Here is a 23,721-nt window from a genome sequence, read left to right as displayed (position 1 = left end):
AAGTTCCATCCTGGGGCCTCTTCTGTTTAACATCTGCATGCTCCCACTGGTACAAATAATAAAGAACAACAAAATGAGTTACCATAGCTATGCTAATTACATGCAGATGTATATTTGGTCAATGTCACCAGGAGACCGAGACCCTGTATAGGCTCTTGGTAAATGCATTGAGGAGATTAATGACTGGATGTGCCACAACTCTCTCCAGTTAAACAAAAACAAAACTGAGGTAATTGTCTTTGGAGCCAAAGAGAGATGATTACTAGTCACCACAGACCTAAACACCACCAACCAGGACAGAAATCTGGGTGTAGTGATGGACCAAGACCAACATTTGGAAAAACACATTAAGGCAATAACAAAGTCAACCTACTATCACATTAAGAATAATATCAAGGATAAACGATCTGATGTCTCAGCAGGATCTGGAAAAACTAGTCCAGCCTTCATCTTTAGTAGGCTTGATTATTGTAACAGCCTCGTTACAGGTCAGTTGGACGACTGCAGCTCATTCAGAACTCTGCTGCTCGAGTCTCCACTAAGGCCCAAAAAGTGGATCATATCAGTCCAGCTCTGAGGTCTTTACACTGGCTTCTGTCCATCAGAGGACAGACTTTAAAGTTCTGATACTGGTCTATAAATCTGAATGGTTTGGGACCCTGAGAGTCAGAACAAGAAATGGAGCTTCTCTGCTCCATAGGTCTGGAACAAAGTTCAGTTTATCTAAATCCAAGTTAAAGACACATCTGTTCTCAGCTGAATTTGAATAAAGTTCCATGTTGCACTGTTTTACTTTTCTAAATGTTATCATATTTTAACTGTCTTTATCGTTTGATCTATTTTCTTTCTTTTTTTCATGATTTTAAATCATGCTTTTTATGTTTTCATTTTCTACTATGTTATGATGATTAAATGTCTCTGTAAAGCACTTTGAATCACCTTGTTGTTGCATTGTGCTATACAAATAAACTTGCCTTGGCTTAAAAGGTTACCAAACATTTCAGCCACTGTGATGACCTTTATGAGCTGCATAATATCTGTGTACTGGTAGGCTATTGCATTTTCAAAATACATTATTGAACGTACACAAAATGTCTTATTAAAACATTTGTGAGGAGTGTCCATTCATTTTATATTATTTTCACATAAATACAATAAAAACCTCTTGTTTTGGCTCAACTCAACCGCAGGTTAGTAGTGTGGGGTTAAAGTTACAGTGAAACAAACACATAGTCTTCTTTATGTAAAAAGAAAACTAGTTATGCATTCATTAGTTGGTCACTTTTATGCTGAAATGTCCTATTTTGGTCTGCACAAAAGACATTTTAGCATTTAACATTTCTTTTGTCATGAACATGAAAAACACACAAACGCATTAATTAATAAGGCAACTTGAGTATTCCCCCTGTGAACATTGTAATGTGACTGAAATCATTTGATGAAACACATTTGATAATAAGAAACTATTTATTATGTAATAAAGATATGACAACAGTAGCCAAGGGTACAATATTGAGACAAGGGCAGGATCAATTACAATGACTGAAGAAGTGCAGAAAATACGAAAAGATTCCATACTTTTACACAACCTCATTAAACACACATTTCATCTACTGAGTAGCATATTTCCTCTGCTGAAGAGAATTTAAACTACTTTTTGTCTTGTTTTTTGTTTTGTTTTGTTTAGTCAGGCTTTAGGGCTCTTACATAGCAAACAGACGCCAAATAAAATCCACTGTGAAAGGTGTTTTGTCGTGTCCCATCATCTTACAAATGTCTTCACTAAAGAGAGGAAAGGACAAAAAGATTATGATAAAAAAAAAATAAAAAAACCTCACAACATCAACCATGTGCAACTGTAAGCTGGAAAATACCCAAGGTTGTATAGGTAGGCAGAATGGGGGACGGGTCTGTGTATGTTACCAAAAAAAAGTAAAAACATAAGAACATGGGGAAAAAAAAGCCCCACTGTCATTTGGTCCCCACTGAGGTTTGTTAGGGGGTTCAAGGACAGGTTTAGCGAGAAATTCCCTGCAGCAGTAGTCAAACTTCACCAGTTTCACATGCTGATTGTGGCAGATGTAGTGATGAAGACACCACAAAATGAGCAAAATGAGGCAGCTTCCCAGAAGCTGTTTCAAGAACTAGACATAAATAAAAATTGTTGATCTTGAATGAGAGTCTTCACTGCTCACTTGTAGTTACTCAGACTAAACTTCTGTGGAACAAGTTCTACTGAACTCGAGACTTCTTGGCAAAAGGCAAATATGACTAGCCTCTATGTTTAACAATACATACATAAAAAAAAAACATTTTATTAGTCTAAAGTGGCTAGAAAATAACAAAAACTGCAACTTTACGCAACCTGTGGCTCATCTTTAAAGGGGACCTATTATGAAAAACAAGTTTTTTCCTGCTTTAACATATATAAAGTGGTCTCCCCTCTGCCTGCCAACTCAGAGAAGGAGGAAAGCAACCAAATTCTGCAGTGTCTGTACAGCCGCCCGGATGAGCTGTCCAGTGTGATGTGGCTTCTACGAGCCGTTCAGGTTCTGCTCCTATCGTTATGTAACCAAAATGCAATTTGCATCGGATGGCCTCCGATGCGTGAAACCACGCCCACAACTAACTCTGGCCTGAACAACAACTAACTCCGCCGGCCGGAGCTTCAGCCATTTTTTCGTAGCGGTGTATCGCGTCATTCATGCAGCCAATCAGCACAGTGCCTCATTATCATAGCCCCGCCCACTCAGAATCCCGCATAGATAATGAGGTTAGAGAATGGGATGATAAAGACATGGCTCAGTGGCTGAATTTCAAATTTATTTAGCAAAAACAATCAAAAGCTTGTTTTTAAAGGCCCCGTTTACACGGGGCAAAAACGGAGGCGTTTTCATGCGTTTTGGCCGTTCGTTTACACGAAAACGGAGGTCAAAGCCCCCAAAAACGATCATTTCTGAAAACTCCGGCCAAAGTGGAGATTTTCAAAAACTCCGTTTTCACGTTTGCGTCTAAACAGACAAAACGGAGGAAAACGGAGATTTACGTCACATTATGCGACAGAAACGTCACCAGCAGCGTCATGAATGCGACCTGTGTTTACAATTTGTCAATATTTTCTTTTATTTTACCTGTTTTAAATTCTCTCAGACTCTCGTTCCGTCTTGGAAGTAGAGCCTGAATTATGGTCCCGCGTTAAATCGACGCAGACCCTACGTAGGCTCTGCGTTGGTGTAACGCGGACCATAAATCAGCCTTAACTGAAAGTTACACGTGTCATTTGTTGATGTTTTTTCCAGGATTCTGATTGGCTGGCATGACGTTAACAGCGTTTTCATGCGAGTCCGTGTAAACGAGGATATTTTTGAAAACGGAGAGGGGAAAATATCCGTTTTTGTAAATACCCGGCTACGTGTAAACGTGGCCTAAGTCATTCAAGGCCTGTTTAAAATAGGGATTAGATGCCATAATAGGTCCCCTTTAAGTCAGAAAACATCAGTCAGTGAGCTGTTATTTTAGATCCTGGGAGAATGAAAACTGGGTACTTAGTTCTGGAGATCTGTGGAGGTTCTGTATATACGACACATACATTTTCAGTAAGGCAGCACGGTGGCTTAGTGGTTAGCCTCACACCAAAAAGGTTTCCGGTTCGACTCCCTGGCCCGGCGGGGTCTTTCTGTGTGGAGTTTGCATGTTCTCCCCGTGCTTGCGTGGGTTCTCTCCGGTTACTCCAGCTTCCTCCCACAGTCCAAAAACATGCGTGGTAGATTAATTGATGTTTCTAAATTGGCGGCAGGTATGAGTGTGAGTGTGTCTGGTTGTTTTTCTGTATATGTGGCCCTGCGATGGACTGGCGACCTGTCCAGGGTGTAACCGCTGCCTCTCGCCTGTAATGAGCTGGGAGAGGCTCCAGCAGACCCAGTATAGAAAAAATGGATGAATGGATGGACATTTGAAGTATTTCAAGTAATAATTTGTTGAATGTAGCTGAAAGTTATATTTGTGTAGTTAATGTGCTAAAAAGAGACACTGACTTGAATTGAAAGACCTGGAAATACCTTGAACTACATGAGATTCTTTGAGGTAAAACTGTTCTGATGAGACTTTCAGCTATAAAAGATACCTGGTTACATTTTAAAACAGCACTTTGTCTTTTTGTCAGCTGGTTCTGAGTTGTTGTGAATTACCTCTGAATCATGCGAGTGTGTTTCACAATTTCCAGACACAGCTACTGAAAGTGAGAGCTCTCGTCTGTCGCTGCACTGGAGCTGATCAGAGTCATTTCCACTTCTGGGGGAATTTGTCACACAGACTTTTATTACAACACCTCCCCACAGGATACGTTCTCAGCAGGGACGTGAGACTGTCTTCAGATCATCTGTGATCCCGACACCCCAACAGATAACATGGACAGAGTTTTGGTCTTTTATTCACTTCTGAACCAGCTTAACAATTCAATTTTGAAGAAAAGGGTTAGGGTTTTAAATGCCATGTTTTTGTTGTAATGTTAAAGATGTGCTGTTTTTCTTAGCATGCCACTAGTCTATTTGCACATAGGCTGAACTTGTATACTGCAGACTTATTGCGAAACATTGCATCCTGATTGACATTTGCTATCAGACGAGATGAAACGCTCTCCGTCAACACCATCAGACATTTTCACTCTTTCACCATTTCTTTGGTGCAACCTCACATCCCTTTTGTAAATACATTCTACATAGGCAGAGAAGAAGTGCGTCTCACTGAAGAATTTCATTTTTCTCCTTTTCTTTGAATATACCGTATTTTCTGGACTATAAGCCGCTACTTTTTTCATAGGTTTTGAACCATGCGGCTTATACAAAGGTGCGGCTATTCTGTGGATTTTTCTTCCACCACTCGGGGCGCTCTAACCGGAATTAGAATAAAAACTAAGACAAAATAAATGCAAAGAAGAATACGCTACTTCTTCTTTAGCAGATAGAAGTAGAAGCAGATTTCAAACGATAAATAGATAAATAAATACAGGTTATTTTCTCTTGGTTCTGTCCAGTTTTAATCAGCAAAGTTGCTGCCGTGTTAAAAGACACTGTTAGGAAAGGATCTATTTAGGTACAAACATGTACATCATTTACAGTTCAGAATCCTTCTGTACATGTAGTAGATATCTAATCTAACAACAGAAATATCTGCGGCTTGCATATCTTCTTTTTTTTTAAATAGAGTGGATGCGGCTTATATACTTATATACAGGTGCGGCTTGTATATCTTTTTTTATTGTTTTTTTAAAAATAGAGCAGGTGCTGCTTATAGTCCAGAAAATACGGTACTTGCTTTGCTATATAAATGTATGACTTAAAACATTTACTCTAAAGAATGAGAAAACTAGCTGTTTGCTCCTATTCGTTAAGTCAGATATTTCAAACTATCATACAGTAAAATTCAGATTTACTGAACTTGTTCAAGATTTGTAAAGACAAGCCATTGCTAATCATTAAAGTTGCAAAGAAATGTTGAACTGAGGTTGGATTGATTGATTTCAATTAAAAAAGCATCTATTGCAAGGAAAAGATGTCACAGCGACAAGCGTAACAGCATACAAAAACTAAACTGCATATGTGAGTAAGCAGAGAAACAAATGAAGAAAATTAAAACACATTAAATCAGCTCTGATGCTGACAGCTAAGAATTAAGGAAAGTGGATCTTCCATCAGTCACACATGACTAATCCGTGATCCTCCTCCTCCCCTGCCTCTGGTAACTATAACGCCAGCAGATCAACACACCGTGCAACCACTTGCTCTCGTCGAGGTGCTGAGGTTGTGATGGGTGGATACGCTGACAAAAATCTCCTTCAATAATGTCCTCCCTAACCATTCAATTACAGCCGCCTTGTATCCTAATGCTTTTGGACTGCGCTGCGAGCAACAAACTCGAATTGCCACTGATCCCTCAGGCGATAGAAATGTGTGAAGTTATCATGAGAATTTTAAAGAAGAAAGTGGGTAGACTGTCTGCCAGGCAGGTTCCATCATAGCTGTAGCAGGTGGGTGAAGGAGGGAGGGGAGCGGAGAAGAAACGAGTGCTAGTATCCGACCTGAATGAGAAACTCCTCTGAGAGATGGAAGTCTGACAGAGGAGGTGAGCCAACTCCAGCAGCTCAAAGATTTATAAGCGGAGGAAGTGGCATTTGCTCCTCTTTTTTTGGACTGATTTGAAGGCTGTGGGACTTGTGCCTCCGGGAAGGATCAACCTCCACCATCCAACCTGTAATTAGCGATTAACAGTGAAGTCCAGAGTTTTGATTTACTTTGCACTACTTCCAGACTAGAACGCTGGCCGTGACACGGCCAGAGGTAAATTACCTATTGCACTGGAGGCAACAAGCTTGTCAGACAGAGAGCAGCCTGGGCCTAAAGGACGCTGAAAAGGGCCGGCTGCATGAAGACAAATTGCACCAAGGTTGCTTAGCCGACCCTCTCGCTCCGTCTTCCATCATGCTCTATTGCCCTCTTTTTCAAACACATGCTCGCTCCTGTTGTCTCTCACCGCAAAACTTGGATTCCTCTCCAGTGCATTCCCCCGCCCGCTCTCTCAGTGACATTCAGTATTACTAAACCCAAACAGTTGTGTCGTCCCAATTATTTTAGATTTTGACATTTCGAGGCAAAGACAAAAAGTATATTTCCCTTATGCTGTGCGTTCAAATCCCATATGCAATACTGAGAAGGGACAAAAGCAGAAGAAAAGAGCATCCCTAAAACAGAATACACATTCATGTGAATGGGTTTTGATCTGGGATGGTAGGGTTGATTTGAACAAACTCTCTCCCAAAGCAAGAAGAAGGGAGTCTGTTTTTGATGCAGTAGATAAGTGACTCCGTGGACTTGGAGGCTCGGCAGACAGAAAACAGTCGGATCCCTGTAACGTGCATATTTCCATTGCCTTTTTAAGGAAGATATAAGCTCTAGGTGTTTATGTGGAGCTGCTGTCGCAAATTGCACAAGTGAACAAAATGGACCCCTGTTGTGTAGAAGATCTTTTAAGATTGCTTTCAGGACAAACCCACATATGACAATGACACCTTGTAAGTTAACTTTATATCAGTTCACATCCTCCATGACTCTTGTTGCAAACACAACGGAGATTAATAATAACAAACTTGAATTTTTACGTAATTGTTATTTGAGTCAGATCGTACACAGGACAGAAAACGTAGCTGAACAATAAGCGTTTGTTTATAGATGAAGAAATAAGATGAATTGCAACAATTAGCTGATGAAATGACAGGGAGACAGTAATTTCTGTTTCCGTAAAATATGCAGATTTTCTGCACGTGTAACATTGTAGATCGTGTTCAGGGTTCTGACATGTTGTTATAGAAACCACAGAACTGACAAGATTTGTTCCTATTTTATAAATGTAAAGACAAAATGTTAAAAAATCTCAAACATGTTCTTACGTTCTCTATCATCACATACACGCAACATCCTACATCATGATCATGATGTGGTTTCTTCACATGTCTGAGTCCTCATTGCTTTCTATAAACCCTGAGTTTTAAGGTTAAGAATTTGAGTTTACCACATTTGGGAGAAAAACTTAATCAAATTGTTTATGGTAATAATAAGTTTTATATTTTATTTAAACAATGTGCTTATACAGCACATTTATAGCAAAGACATTTACTTCTGTTAAAGATCCATTGCAACAGAAGAAAACCTCAAAAATTGCCTCCTCTTCTTAACTTTAGCCAATATTTTGATTGCTCCACGCTCAACGAAACCCCTCGCAATCAAAATCACTTTTCATGTTTATGATGTTTTGCATCTCGTCTGCAGAAAAAGAAGAAAAAAAACAACAAAAAAGGCTTTCCATGTCAAGGTTACACACTTTTGATTTACATTCTTCTGTGCAGATCCTCTTAGCTTTGATGGTATAATCAATCATGACTGTCCAAGTCATGGCTCCATGTACGCACAAACCAAAATTCTCAATGTTGATAAATTCATCTTTGAGTGAGGGGGGGGGGGGGTTATAATTCTGTCAAATTATAACTGCATTATTTTTAGGGTAAGGCACCTTTGATGTTGAATCTCAGCAGTTACACTTAAATGGCGTTATTTATATATGTTTTCACCAGTGCCAGCCACAGACGCGGTAACACTGAGCAGACCCTCAGTCTCCAAACGGTCAACAAGGAGAAATAATCTATCTATCTATCTATCTATCTATTAGGGGTTTAACGATACACTAATCTCACGATAACGATACGATACGATATTATAGCAGTATTTTTTTTTTAACAACCTTGAATGAGGAACATATGACTGGAAAAAATTGTCTTTTATTTGAAAGACACAAAATACAAAACAATGCTGTGCGTTTGCCCTATTGTTACAGTTTGTAATGCTTTATAACTGTTTAAGTTTTAAAGAGAAAGCCAGGCCAACCATTTCCCACAAACTGAACTAAAAGTAAATGTCAGGTTTGCATTATGCATCTTCAGTTTCATACAAGTACAAATATTTAGCCACAAACTGAATAGTTTCTCTCATGTATGATTTGACTTTTTTCTTTTCCAGAAATGTAACAACTAAAATTAAATAAATAAATAAAAGTAAATAAATACATACAATTTTAAATCATAAAAAAGATTGATTCATGCTGAAGTGTAAGAGGAGATTTATTTTTGTTAAGAAGGTTATTTTGGTAATTCAGGGTTCATTATTTTATAAATATATTCTTTATATTCTGATGTAAATCAGGGACTATAATGACACTAGTCAGTTTATCTGTAGTGATTAGTCGGTTTTAGATTGGGCGGAGTGATACGCCACAGTACGGCACTAGGTGCTGTGTTGATGTTCTAAAATCCTACACTGTTGAGGGACAGTAAAGTACACTGGAACTCAGCAGAAGCTGCTGAAATATTTATTCACCAGACTGCAACAGCTGAATAGCAGCGAGCTGCAAATGGTGTGTGCCAGCACCTTGAAACGGATGACATGTGACACGTTGAGGGAGGCAGATGAGCACAGCACCTTGTTAACCCTCAACTGCTAAAATGTCCTGACAGACAAGGAAGCGCATCCAACGTTTCTCAGCCAGTGGGCACTGAAACATGTTCCTTGAGGTTTTCTCCTCAATGGGAATTTAAAACCTGACCCACCAGTGGCAAGTAATCAATGTTGTACAGTCCCTTTGCTGAATCCACACAGTTTCCAACCGCTAACATCAATATAGTGAGGATTTTTAGCTTTCTACATCCTAAGCCATAGTAAGGACAGTTTACTGTTTTTTTTATTCTTTCTAAGTGATAAATAAAACTTGGATTCCGTTTGATTGGTTTTAATTATTCACTTTCAAGTCAGTAAAACCAACATATGACAGAAAATGCACTGAGCTTCACTCAAATCAGCCGTATGGCATCGTCTGTATTCGCACCTTTAGATGTATTCACACGTATGTCCTGAACAGAAATGACCACTAGTAGCACCTTTTTGACGGCACTGCCAATGCTCCATTCTGTATTTGATCAAATAAAATCAAGAGAGCACATGCGCTGTTATTTTTCAAAATACAAAAACCAAACAAAAAGGGAGTAGACTAAGTATTAAAACTCTTAAAGGGATTGTGACATGAAAAACACATTTTTCTTGATTTTTTGTGTTTTGTTGGGTGTCTTGACATCAATTACACCCAAAAAACAACGAACTTTTAACATTCAGTGTATTGTGTGCTTTCTGGGATTTTCCGCATAACTATGCAAAAATGGCTCATCAGGTTTGCTGGCGGGCCGTTACGTAACGGCCCGCTAAATCACCGCCCCCTCCACCCAGCTCCCTGCCTCCTCTCCTCTCCAGCGCACCATAAAGGCTGATTTATGGTTCCGCGTTACACCGACGCAGAGCCTACGGCGTAGGGTTACGCGGCGACGCGCAACATACGCTAAACCCTACGGCGTAAGCTCTGCGTCGATTTAACGCGGAACCATAAATCAGGCTTAACACGGAGCTGTTTACAGCCTGTTCTGTTTTCATCAGCGGAGGAGAACTGCTAAGAAGACCCGCGGCCACTGACTGGACTTAAGATAAGGGGACACTTTATTTACATGCCTTTATTTTTATGATTGTTTGCTGTGGTTCTCCCTGCTGCTTTTCCGTGCATGCTTCGCCTGTCGCTCCCGGCTTAACTCTCCGACGCCGCTGTGAGCGTATTGCTGGAGGAGGAGGAGGTTTGGAGGAGGAGCGGAGCAATGATTGACAGGAAAGGGGGAAAAGGAAGCGTTTTTCACGGCGCAAAAAAACACTGTATTAAAAAGCCAGGAATGGAGTACTAGAGTGAAGTTTTTTCTTGTTACACTCTTTTAGACACATTTGAGGGATGTTGGCCAAGACTTTTAATAGTGTTAAAAGCATGTTAAAAATGATGTCACAATACCTTTAAGATGTTGTTGTATAGTTTTGGTCCAGGTTCTTCCATTCTTGGCTTCTATGGACATGTGTTTTGGGCTATTTTTGCACAAGTTCTTCATCATTATCAGACACCACCTGGTGTACTGCGACTATTGCTTCACTGCGCATAGATTTAAGACTCGTGGCAACCCCAGTAGAACAATCGAGCCTCCTCTGTGAGTTGCGTTCAGGATGGAGGTGCTCGTGTCTGAAAGCTCAGTTTACTTCACCTCCAAATGTGCAACTGCTGTGACCCCATATGTCACTGCCACATACACCAGCTCTTTAATATACATCAGTACCCAGCATACAGTATAAAGCGAGACAATACTGTTTATACAGATACAATCTGACGTTATCGGCTTCTTCTGAAAGGAGCCGAGTTCAGTATGTGTCAGCAACAAGGTGAACTCCACATTCAGTTACACTTACCGGTTTCTCCTATTCTTTGTCGCCAATTTTGTGAGTTATACTGATTGTTGGACAAAACGTGGTTCAAATCTCTTCTAAAAGGTCTCCCCTGTGCAGCCCCACAAGTGCGATTAGTCACCTTCTCTCCCTGTTTCACCTCCGTCTGCCCTTCAGACCAGCAGCCTGGCTGCGCGATGCCAGAAACTCTCCCGGTAATTTTACATGCGTGCACAACAAAATCCAAGCACAGATGTTGTCAAAGGTGATTTAATCAAAAAATGGTTGTACACATTTGTAAAATCAATTGCGTGCTAGTTAATGCGCCGGCTTACCAGATGATTTTTTTTCAGTCGCTACTCCTGACATTGTGCTGTTTGATAACAGACGTAGAAAACTAATGAACACAAGGACAGCTTCATTTTAAATACAAACACTTGTGGGTTTACGGTGCTTTTATCGATTTTTAATGGTGATATATTAAAAGTATATAGTGTTGTGTCCAAACACTGTTGACCTGTTAAGTTTGAAACACATTTCTGTTGTTTTTGTGAACAGAAGGTCTGCTCAGCTGCTGATAACAACTGTGATCACAGGAACCACTTTTACCTTGATCACGCTTTCCCCTCCCGGTTTCTCTTAACCCCTGAAAAAACACTCATCTTCCCTTGTTTTTGCTCTTTGTTCAGCTTGGCGCAGACAATGATACGTTTATCTCTTCATTTAAATAGATCTAACAGCAAATTATGCGCCTGAAGACGCGCTTGATACTCAATGAGGAAAAAGCATGCTTGGAAATCTCAACGATGCACTTTATCACCATCTTGAAATGGTGTTTCGTTAACGACTTTCAGCAATGACAACAAAAATCCAGCACTTCAGGGCATGAGGAAAATAAGATTCAATTACATGTTTGAGGTCGGTATGTAAACATTTCAACAATACGGAGTGTTAATGGAATGCTCCTTTGTCCCAATAACAAAGAAAGAAAAGAAAAAAAAAGCTGTGAAGCTGTTTTTACATCTTTTATATCTTACAAGTCTATCTTCAGTCTACAAAAATATTCAGCTGCCTTTGCAACAGTTAGTGAAACAGACCTTTGTATTTGAAGAAATGTTTATAATTAAAGAAAAAGAAAGCAAGACATGATTCAAATGCTTTTAAAATCTCTCATACATTCTGGGCATGTAAAAATATACACATTGTGGAAGCATATTGCACATTGAAACCATAAATTATGAAATAATTTCAACCCCACGTCTCATTGCCTCTGAACAGAACACTCAGCAGGGGTTTTGACAAGTGAAAGCTTGAGTATTTTTTAATTGTTGCAATGCCAAAGGAGCAGCATAACAGCAAACTTGACTTAATAGATGCAGCGTTTCCCTGAAGAAGGCCTGACTTAAGTTTAATTATATTCTATATGGAGGTAAAGAAGGAACGTCAACTAATATTCATTGCTGGAAATCTTTCTGCAAGTGTGGCATCAAACGGCACTGGAACCCTTTTTTTGAATTAAGCTGAAAGGTAAAAGACAAATAAAATGACCCATCAAAATGTAGCACAAATAAAAAAGTCTAAGAATGATATATAAGTTATGGGAAGAAATAAAAGCAAAATCACCTTCTCAGATATGGGATTTGTACCATACATTTTCCAACTAAAGAAAACAGCTTCAGAGCTTAGTTTATAAATTAATAATTTGAAAATTAAAGGAGCATGAGGCTCCTTTTAAGAAATGAGACTCTCTAGCGCCACCCTTCGCCACGACGGCCGTCGGGGGTACTGCAGCCAACAGTGAAGCCGGCACGGGAGAACGGGGAGAACGTGCATGCAGCGCCATTTGACGTCACATCCGCAGGACAGCGTGGGAAATTTGGGCCCAGAATTGCAGCACATTTTGCAGCACACAGCCTGTTCAAGGCAACGGATACACTAGAGCAGTGTTCCCCAACCTTTTCTGTACCGTGGACCGGTTCAATGTCTGACAATATTTTCACGGCCCAATCTAAAGGTGTAGATGATGAAAACTAAATAAAATGACACGATCGGCACTAAAAACTGTGGTATTTTCTCTATTATAATAATAATAATATTTTCGAAAAAATAAAATAAAGGAAATTGTAAATTACCTTTAATATGAGTATTTCTATAAATGTGTTTTTATGTTTGTTTTCTCATTAACGTTGTTTAAAGCCAGGCTTTCATTTTGTTATATATTAAGGAGACCGATATTTTGAAGGCGAAACCTTGTTAACATCCGGCGCTTCGGACTTTAACGGTAAAAGTTTAACGGCAGTAGAAAGTGTGTCTGCAAGACTAAACGAGTGTCTGGAATGCTAAAGTGGAGCCTAACTGACACAAAAATCACCTGCTGATAAGGATTTGTGCAGATTGTATGCCGTATTTATGTCCAGCTTGAGTTTGGTCGCTCATGTATTGTGTTAACGGTAGCTTTATTGCCGACCGAGCGAACAGTCGTGTCGGTCTGTATTCAAGTTAAATTAAACTTATATGAATGTAGAAAGACTAACTCTATTTTATTTTATTTTACGGTGTGTTTGCAGTGTATTTACATCCAAGGAATAAAAACATTGTGAACCATCAGTTTGAGAGTCAACCATCATCAGTCGGGGCTACAGAAATTATTTTTTCTTTCTGTGCGGCCCGGTACCAGATGACCCACGACCCGGTACCGGGCCGCGGCCCGGGGGTTGGAACTACTGCACTAGAGGGCTCATTCGTTTTGGTTTGGAACGCTTCATCTGACATTATTACTAGAAAACTTAAAACATATACAATTTTTTTTTCATAAATCCTGCCTCAATCCTGCCTCATGCTCCTTTAAGGAAACTGTTATTGTTCTTTACATTGGGAAACTCCAACAGTCCTTGTGATTACAAACAGGCAGATGTTACTGCAGAACACTGACTTAACCATTTTGGTGTGCTAGCCAGTATTTTATCCAGCATGTGGGAATGAGAAGTAGAGGATGGTCAGTGATGGAAACAGCACAAAATGTTGATGCCGTCTGTTGGAAAAGAAAAAAAAAAATGCAATTTTCTCTGGCAGCTAAGCCAAACTCCTTAAGGGCAACCACACTATTACAATATGATGGAAAACATTACTGTGCACTTTGGTTTCCCACTGATCCCACAGGAATCCTGCGTGTGCTCCAAGGCTTCCAGTCTCAGCAGAAATCAAAGCGCCACATATTCTGGCTATTTGTTTTGGCAGGAAGTGTCGCAGCACGGATCAATATCCTGGCGCCCAGGAGGGGTGAGAGATGTCCCATCCTCACCCTGCCCAAATAGCAATACCACTTTACTTCACAGAAAAATGAAATTAAAGGATTATGAATCAGCAAAACTAAAGTTATATCCAGTCGGCTACTTCAACACAAGCAAGGATGAAGTTTACTTCTGTAGTCATACGTGTATTTATCCCTTAGATCATATTGAGTAAAGTTTAAATCTGTCCATATTAATGTGTACAAGATGTGATTTATCCACAATTTCAGCCTGATGAAGATTTCTTTACAAATATCTGCCTCTATCCAGAACACAGATGTAGTCAATGTGTGCTTTACATGTAAGACCTGCTCATTTCCGTACTTAAACAAGTACTTTATTAATCTGCGAGAGGGAAAATTGTACTGTTGCAGAAGAAAAGCCGGTGAGTCAGTCAGTAGGTTTCAAAATATATAGACAATTAGTTTGAAACCTCTTTACAAACCCTCCGCATGAAACTAGACTAAATGTAAGTGACCTTTTAGAAAATGTTGTTTCATTCATCGTCTGTATTATTAGAGAATAAAAATCTGCTGTAGGTTGTTATATTGTTGGTGAGATATTGATCAGATTACACCAAGAGCTTGAGCATTTCCCAAGTTTGACCCTAGCTGTTGATCACAGCAATGCTTCCTCTGATCACCAAATATCCAAACATCTTTAAATTCCTTGCCTATATTCAGGAAAAGTGAGCAGAAGAACACATGCAATCACAGGAGAACCAGTCCACGCGTGTGTTGGCTTCCTTAGCAAATACTGTTCTGCTTTCAACTACATACCATTCTTATATCAGACTTGGTTTGAGTGCTTCTTCTCCTGTGGGTGCTTGTATCTATTCATGGCATGATGTGGGGGAGGAGGGATTAAGGAAACATATGTTGAACAAAAGTTGTGGATTAGACCTCCCTGTGGGAATGTGTGGCACCGAGGAAAGTTTTGGATGCACAAATGAAACTAAAACCAACAATCTAACAGAATTGCAAAATCTTTTGCAGAACGGTGAGTAAAGTATATCCCAAGTCACTGTTATGTCCATTCTGACAGTAAATGTCGGGTTCCTTCCACTTTCAGCTTAAAAAAAGTGGTGGTACTACTCTTCTCTGTCTTGATACTACATATAAGTGCTTGTAGAGATTGACAGTCAATGTCCCATGTATTTTATGATTAACTTTTGGTTGGAGAATGACACGTTGTGATCGATGGCACCTTATCTGTTTACCCATGATGCACTGAGCCATCATTCACAAAATTATTCAACGATGACACGGTGCTCACTATCAGTAGCGTGGCAGACATCATTCATATCTGTAACATCATCTAATTAAAAGACATCACTTCTGTCAGACAGGTTCCTTACAGATAGCCGAAGCAAATTGATTCTCAACTCCATTCCAGACTATGCAAAGGAGGAATGAATAATGCATGGACATTAAACCCTTATCTTCTGTCCTGACAAACAATGTTGCCATGCTTTGAATATTCCAGAAAGGTGTGTAAAAGTTCCCTTTTGGCAAAGCAGAAAGATGACTCACATTTTCGTGGGAAGCTATGGTGCTTTTACAGTCATTTGTTTACAAGCAGAAACATAATTCTGGACACGGTGAATCAATGGATTTACTTTATGGTCCTGTGCGGTTTATGATAGTGTTTAAGCCATTTGCATAAATGTTTACAGCTGCCACTCAGCGATTATGTCGGCAATGAACTGAAGAAAAAACAAAACTGACGTGCCGTTGTCACGTATTTTTGCGGCAGACACTAAGGATGGCCGGAAAATCAGAGACCACACCTTGTACACCTCTGATGCCATGTCTTCATTATTCAACAAGCCAATTATTGCTTTATATCAATCACTGTGCAGCTATGCACTCAGATTAAAACAAAACAAACATGCAGCTCTAATTCTGCATGCGTTACACCATATAGGTGTTCTATATTCATGTATGGATGAACACCCGTCATAATTACAAAGATCTTATGTCTCTAGTCAGCCCATTAACACAATAAAAAACTCCTGCTTTTCCAATTAGCTCTGGAACTTATAGATGATGTTTGATGATTAATGGTCTTAGAGCAGCACGGTTTTACAGCACATTATTCTGGTGGAAATACCTGCTGGTTAAGTTTCTTCTGCATCAGTGAGCAGCTGCCAGGATGCACTAAATGCTGAATCTGTAAAATATGCCTTTGTCTGAGAATGTTCTCCGAGCTAACTGAGGGCAAACAACATGAAAATTAAATGGCTCCCTATAAATGCATGGCATGGTTACTACCACATAAATTACTTGGCTCTTTTGTGCCAATTTCTGATACTTTCTGACATAATTACTAGCGTCCCGTGATAATCTGACACCGTGTCCAGAGTGTACCACTCATTTCCTGCCCAGCATCCCCGAGGCCCCGAACATCATTTTCTACAGGGTCATGGGTGTTAAAGAAATTAAGTCTAGAAGAAATATAATTTTTGGTCTTGAAGGTAATCGGCTAGCTGGTATAGTCTCCAGCTCCCCCATGGCCCTGAAAAGCATGAGGTGGGAATGAAAATTTATACATAACATGTTAGTATGTTTCCAATATTTGTAATATGAGACTCCATGTTAACAGAGTCCAATGCCGCTTTTGCACTAGGACTTACTTGGCCCGACTCGGCTCGGCGCGGCTTTACACGTGTCCACACGTGTGTTTTCGCACTGCCAGGGGAGAAGTGGGGGGGGTGGGGTGAAGCGGCTGTGACGTACTCGATTGCGCAGCACCTTTGTTTGTGTCGGCGCAGATGAGAAATCAGCTGGAGCCGCGAGCGGCTGAGAAAAAAACAGCCCGTCTACATCGCTTTTTTAATTTTTTCTCGACAGCCACCAGGTTTATGAACATCTGCACCTCAGAGTTGGATCACCAAACAGACGTTTTTGCTGTATAATTAAATCGCCGCGAGCCGCGGGTCGCTCTCGCTCTGACTCCCGCTTCCTGATTCAAACGTCTGACGGCCCCGCCTCCCGACCAATCAGAGGCGCGGAGGGTGGTGACCTCAGAAATAGTCCCTGCTCAGCCCGCAAAGAACCTGGCTGAAATGGTTACAGAAAAAAGTATCGACTTGGAGTGGCTTTACCCGTCTCAGCCAGCCCCCGGGTCTGGCACTCAGAAGGCGCGCCGATTTTTTCCAGTGGCCAACCGCGGTACTGCAACCAAAAATCCCATGCGGCCCAGAAAGCTTTTTTCCCATAGACCGCAATAGTAAAAGAGAAGCCTCTAAAACTGTTCACAGGACACCTCCAGCTGTAATCCCCGGCAATTACTAATCTTTGTATTCTATATTTTTAAGTCATGAACTTTATATCCGTCAAAAATGTTTTATAACGTCCAGAAAAGTAAAAGAAAAGTCTCTTTCTGGGCGTGACGTCACGGCTGACGTCACAGCTGTGTCCGTGCATTCCACGGATGTTTTATATTAATATATATTATGTAATTATATTATATTAATACATTAATAATATATGTAATGCTATACATGTAATAATATACATTAATTAAGATATTATATTAATACATATTATATTAATACTCGCGTCATTGCCCCGGGGCATGATGGGAGGCCCCAGAGCATCATGGGAGGTGACTCAACTGCGCATGCTCTATGGGCCGCTGTATGCGGAAGTAAACCCGGAAGTCAGAGATTTTTTCGGCTTATGCGCTGGCTGAGCAGAATGCATTGAAATGAATGGGCGGCCATTTTTAGTCTCCGATCCAGTTCTATAATACATCCATGGTCTCAGCCCTAGTGCAAAAGCGCAAAACGGGTAGAACCGAGCTGAGGTGATACTAATGCAAAAGCGCCACAAGTCCTGCAGCCTAGCTGAGCTGTAGGTGTTTAAAGTAACCAGTCTAATACACACACAGCCTCAAGACCATCAATTTAGCATCACTTATATCCCATTATTATTTCACTTTCATAAAGAGCAAAGAAAAATTTAAGTTCTTCTCAGTGGAGAAAAATCTTGTCTCTCCTTTTCTTGACTGGCATATCAATACATTGGTTTATCACGACAATGTGGTAAATCCATTGATCCCATTGGTAGAAGTCAGACCATGATATATGCCGTTACACAGATGGTTCAATTAGCTGTCAAGTACGTTTTAAAAGTGTTTGCCCTTTTCCAAACATGATCTTCCAGATGGTTCAGTATAACAAACCATCTGGCATATCAGGTAACCTAGACTTTTTTTTTTTTATTATTAACTTTTGAGCACACCACCAGTGGTGATGTGTGAAAATCTTTTCTCTGTGGTTTTAATCCCTCTACTTTCTTTACAACATTATCGCCCTTGGTTATATAAACAAACTTCTGCTGAAATAAGATGAACTTAACTGTCTAAAACAGTTGTTAATATCAAGGTGGTGCCCTTATTAGATCATTCAGCACCCTCCCCAAAGGCTCACAAAAGGTCCTGTCTTTAAAGAACCCATCTATTTAGTGGCAATAAGTAGGTTTAATGATGAAGAAAATGAAGAGCCAAGTTGAGAATTACAATGACTTCCAAGCATCTATGTTAGCCGCTCATCTAAACGCTTTACTGGGTGAGCAGAGGGGAATGGCTTTGAGTGCTCCAGTGGGCATGGCAACCTCAAGTCAAGTTAAACTGTTCACATAGTTATTCCGAGCAAGTTGTTTGATTGCTTTTGCTAATGTTAATCTGAATATATTAGTAATTTCAGCGCGACTTTTATTAATGAGATAGTTTAGGCAATGATTAATTCATATAGTAGGACGGTTATTTATTGTTACAGAGAAACATAATTAACTGTCACATATGAGTAAAGAATGAAAAAGAAGTCAAAGAGACAAGAAAAGGAAGGTTGAAAGAAACTGCCACAGAGGGGGTTATTTACTCTCATTAAATATTTCATTTCCTTGCGAGCGGTAAAGGCAGGAGCTGGAAAGAGATCTGATAACTAAAAAGGAAGTAGTTGAAGTTAGAGCAAGTCAACTTTTCAAGGAGGCTCTGTTCTCCCCAGATTACTTTGGGGTTCCTTTCTTTTCATGATTTGCCAGAGGAGGTTTGCTCACACACGTTCACCTCTGACGCCGGGAGCAGCAAGGCTCACACAATGCCATTTGCTCTCCTGACTCTTTTGTTGGCCCCCAAAAAATAAAATACTTCAAATACAAAAGGCCGATGGGATGAGGGTTGATTATAAATTCTCTCCCGTTACTAAATGTGTCAAGCCAGCCAAATGTCAGAGGATATTCAGTCAGGAGATATTTGAGCTAACGGAAAATGTCAAACAGGGAGGAAGCACGAACAGGAGCATGGGGTGGAAACAAAAGGAAAGAAACTGGTGCACATGTGTTTGTGCGACTCCGATGTGGCAGAGCACCTGTTATCTTTGTGGCTTAATGATGGGGGATGTGGTTTGAACTAGTATTTCACAGTAATTGTGACCTGGTTCCTTTGGAAATAAATTCATTTTGAACTCCTTTATCCATCTCTTTCAGTGGAACAAACATTTGGAGATAAACAGCACACAGTTGGCAACGCCGTTGAAATCTCAAAGTAAACTTTGGCAAAATATCAAACATGATTTGAAGTTTACCAACACTGTAACTTTGTAATGGCTTAAATAAAAAAAGGAACCATAGTGATGGCACAGATGTTCAGAACAAGGTTCTTGCTCCCAAAAAGTCAAAGTCAAAACACCATTTTGTGATAAATATGATAAAAATTATTTTTAAAAAGCTAAAGTTTGTTGTTGTTTTTTTATTTTTATCTTTTTCAGGTCAGTCCAAATGACTTATCCTTAATTAGACTAAAAATGATGCAGACACACTTGATACAGTGCTTCAACACCATAATGATGAGAACAATCAGCTTTGACATGTTTAACAGAACACACCAGGAGCCTTTAACAACTGACTGAAATACTTTCAAAAGAAAGTTTGAATCTGTCACACGCAATGATTGAGTTTTTTTTTTCTTCTTTTTATTTTTAAAATGTACTACAGGAGGTATGAAAATCTTGAGTTCATGAGTTAAACACAAAACCTTTTGGGAAAGAAAGCTCTAAACTTACCGAAGGCGGTGTAAAACTCTTCTTTTTCCAGACGCTCGTTGTCGTTGACATCGTTGTACTTCAGCAGGTCAAACAAAGTGCACTCAGAGAAATCCTTGGAAAGTCCTTCATGCTTGATGACCTTAAAGAGAAGACATTAAAATCCCTTAGAAAGAGCAGACAGTAACCTTTGTACAGATTCCATTCATTTGCTCAACACTGTCATTCAAGAAATAATTTCTTCCACAGCAAAGCATTTCACAACAGCAAAATAAAGGCAGCAGAAAAGCTAACATTCTGCAATCAATCTCACTTGTATCTGTAATGCATCGTAGTATTCAGCAGATTATTGTAGTTTTTTTTTTGTCATTTTTAAGTGTCTGCATATTACAGTTTATTTACAAAGGGTTATTGTGCTGAATGGGGAAATTAGGCCTCCTCCAAATCATCCTCTCTTGGGTCAACTCGTGCATCTTAAAACCTTCTGTTTCTCTCTCTCCAGGAATAGCAGCGTTTTATGTGTATCCAACTATACCAACACAAAGATCATCAACATTCCTTAAAGGGAAAGTTAGTTTTTTTACAACCTGGACCTTATTTCTGACATTTTTTATGGTTGTATACTCACCCAGAGGTGTTTGGTGTGATTTGGAGTCCTTCGGAAGATATTAGGAGTTTTTTGCGAGCCGCTTCTCCATATAGCGGTAGCGCATGAGGGCACGGCCGGACACAGACGATGCAGCGTCTAAATAACACATGATTGCCGCGAAAATCTTCATTTCTTTTATGAATCACTAGATCTGCTTCCAGGACCTGTTGTAACATTGCGGGGCTGTCTGTGTATTAAACAAATCCGTTTGTAAACAAGACCTCTGAACTCATGACGTCATCTCTGTGCGCGCACTCTGTCCTCCGTTCAGTGAGCTCTTCAGCCGTATACTCCGGCTCAAAATGGTAAGGACGTCCATCATATTCAAAGTCGTCATCCACAACCTCAGAATTTGACAAATATTCAGACATGTTTCAAATAACTAACTAACAGTAGCGAACTCCAGCTGTACACGGAGCTGTGTCTGGGACGCGCACACAGAGATGACGTCATGAGTTCAGAGGTCTTATTTACAAATGGATTTATTTAATACACAGACAGCGCCACAATGTTACAACAGGTCCTGGAAGCAGATCTAGTGATTCATAAAAGAAATGAAGAGTTTCGCGGCAATCATGTGTTATTTAGACGCTGCATCGTCTGTGTCCGGCCGTGCCCTCATGCGCTACTGTTATATGGAGAAGCGGCTCGCAAAAAACTCCTAATATCTTCCGAAGGACTCCAAATGACACCAAACACCTCTGGGTGAGTATACAACCTTAAAAAATGCCAGAAATAAGGTCCAGGTTGTAAAAAACCGAACTTTCCCTTTAACTCCCATTTAAATGATGATATTTTATGTTCAACTGTGTCCCGGCAAGGACTTCAGCAGCTGCTAATTTACATACAAGGGATGGATACTCAAGTATACTTTTCAGTTTTTCCTCATATACATATACAACAGAGTTGATCACGGTGTTCCACAGGGTCCTCTACTTGGACCCATTCTTTTCAACCTATACACGCGTCCATAAGGAACTATAGCGGTATAAAGTTTGATTGCTATACTGATGACACTCAGGTATTTCTATTCATGGAATCAGATGTGACCAATAAGCTTGCGGGATTACAAACATGTATTAGGGACATAAAGTATATCATTTCTTCTTTTTATACAGTTCTTCTATGTCTCAGAGATGGATATGGACAGATATGGACTAATTTCTCCATGTTTGTAGGTACTCTTGCCAATAATCTCAGACCTATAACCAGTCAAGGGCGATGGCGCCCCCCACCCCGAGTCTGTTTCGACTGGAGATTGTTTTTACCCCTGTTAATCAGGTTTTTCCTCCCCACTGTTGCCTCTTGCTTGCTCAGAGTGGAGGTTTGTTTTCCTTCATAATCTGCTTCAATCTATTGGGGTTCTTAGCTAGATTGTTATACGAAATGGAATTATATGAACTTTGAATCTGGAGTCTATTGGAATTCATAGGATTAAATCAATGACAATAAATTGGAATATAAAATATTTTCAATGGATTGTGCCTTTATTCTGTGGAAAATGCGTGTGATAACTTTTGTTGTGAATTGTCACTATGCAAATAAAGGTGAATTGAAATCTGGCACTTAACCTTGGCTTAGATTCTTCTGCATATTTATTGTAGTAATTTGCATTTCAAAACTTTCTGACATCTCATTATGCTTTAAAATTTAGTCTGAGAACTTTCCATTGTATATTAGTTGACTAATGGCAAAGTTGACAAAAAAACTTTAACTTTATATAAATAAATCTACTTAACGTCTGCTGTATAAAAGGATCCTGAGAAGGAAGGCTTAATTAAAGTATATTCCTTTACCACACGGAATGATTAAAATAATATCAAAGTGGGCATGAATAGTCTGTAAAAGTTGTGGTTGTTTGCAGAACTTCTCAGTTTTTTTTAGAACTGTCAACTTGAAAAGGCAAAAAAGGCACAATTTAACATTATGCATAATGTCAAGGCTGATGAAACTCCTTCAGATCTCTTATTATTTTGGTCAAGCTGCAACTCTGAGGTTTTGTCACAACAGATGAAAAGGACCAAAACATATGACTTTTTGCTTTTTATTTTTATCACTCCTGAGATCCCACTCAACACGTCTTGCGTGGTCTTGCCAGTAAAGCTTCTATCATACAAGTTCAGCTCTCAAATTACTGATCACAAGGGACTGCTTTATACGTCAGGTCTTGCTCAGTGGATCGTTGCAAGTCCCTTCATAGACGAGCTGGTGAAATTCAGGGGGGGGGGGGGGGTTCATCTGTGAAAGCAATGTTTTATTATATAGTAGAATTACTGCACAATAAAATATAAATGCGGTGGCTCAATAATACTGCTGCATGAACATTTTATAACTTGCCTGACCAAAAAGGAGGAAGAGAGAAAACAAAAAAGCAAAAAAAACAAGTTGCAAACAATATTTGTTTGAACCACCTTTAGCTGTGATGACACCGCACATTAGGCATAATTTGGATAAGCTTATTCAATGTCACAACCTTCATTTTTATCTGGGCCTGCATTCATTTTCTGCCAAATTGAGTAACATCTGTTCCACGACCACAGGATGCGTCTTCCGAAATGGTTATGAGATGAGAAGCTATTTAATACATCACTTAGGATTAAATAACTTGTTGTCAGCAGAAAAGAAAACACTCTTGCTGCTCTGCTTCTTCCCTTTACTTTGAATTTTTGGCTTTTAAAAGATGTGTGCGTGTTTTTGTGAGGCCTTCAGCTTTGAACTGTCTCTGGAGGGGAATAACAATGTCAGAAATCAAGTTTGAATCCTTTCTTTTGACATATTTCTCAAGTCACTTCTCTGAAGAGCAACAAGACTCAAACACAGTTCAGAGGGCCAAAAGAGTTAAGAGTCTTTTAGCACTTGTAACTTAAATTCTTTGAGGCATATCGCTGATGT

The 23,721-nt window shown here is 39.7% G+C and overlaps 1 protein-coding gene across 1 annotated transcript in view; it reads right to left on the bottom strand.

The window, feature by feature from the left end:
- Nucleotides 1-23,721, bottom strand: part of fstl5 (follistatin-like 5) — a 251,394-nt gene that overhangs the window by 79,634 nt on the left and 148,039 nt on the right. The window contains exon 6 of the mRNA XM_061724796.1: nt 20,202-20,322. Coding sequence (XP_061580780.1) covers nt 20,202-20,322 — 121 coding nt within the window. The remainder of the gene's footprint in view (nt 1-20,201; nt 20,323-23,721) is intronic.

Source organism: Cololabis saira, chromosome 7 (genome assembly GCF_033807715.1).
Source record: "Cololabis saira isolate AMF1-May2022 chromosome 7, fColSai1.1, whole genome shotgun sequence".
Classification (NCBI taxonomy): Eukaryota; Metazoa; Chordata; class Actinopteri; order Beloniformes; family Belonidae; genus Cololabis; species Cololabis saira.
This window is presented reverse-complemented; position numbering and strand designations above follow the sequence as displayed.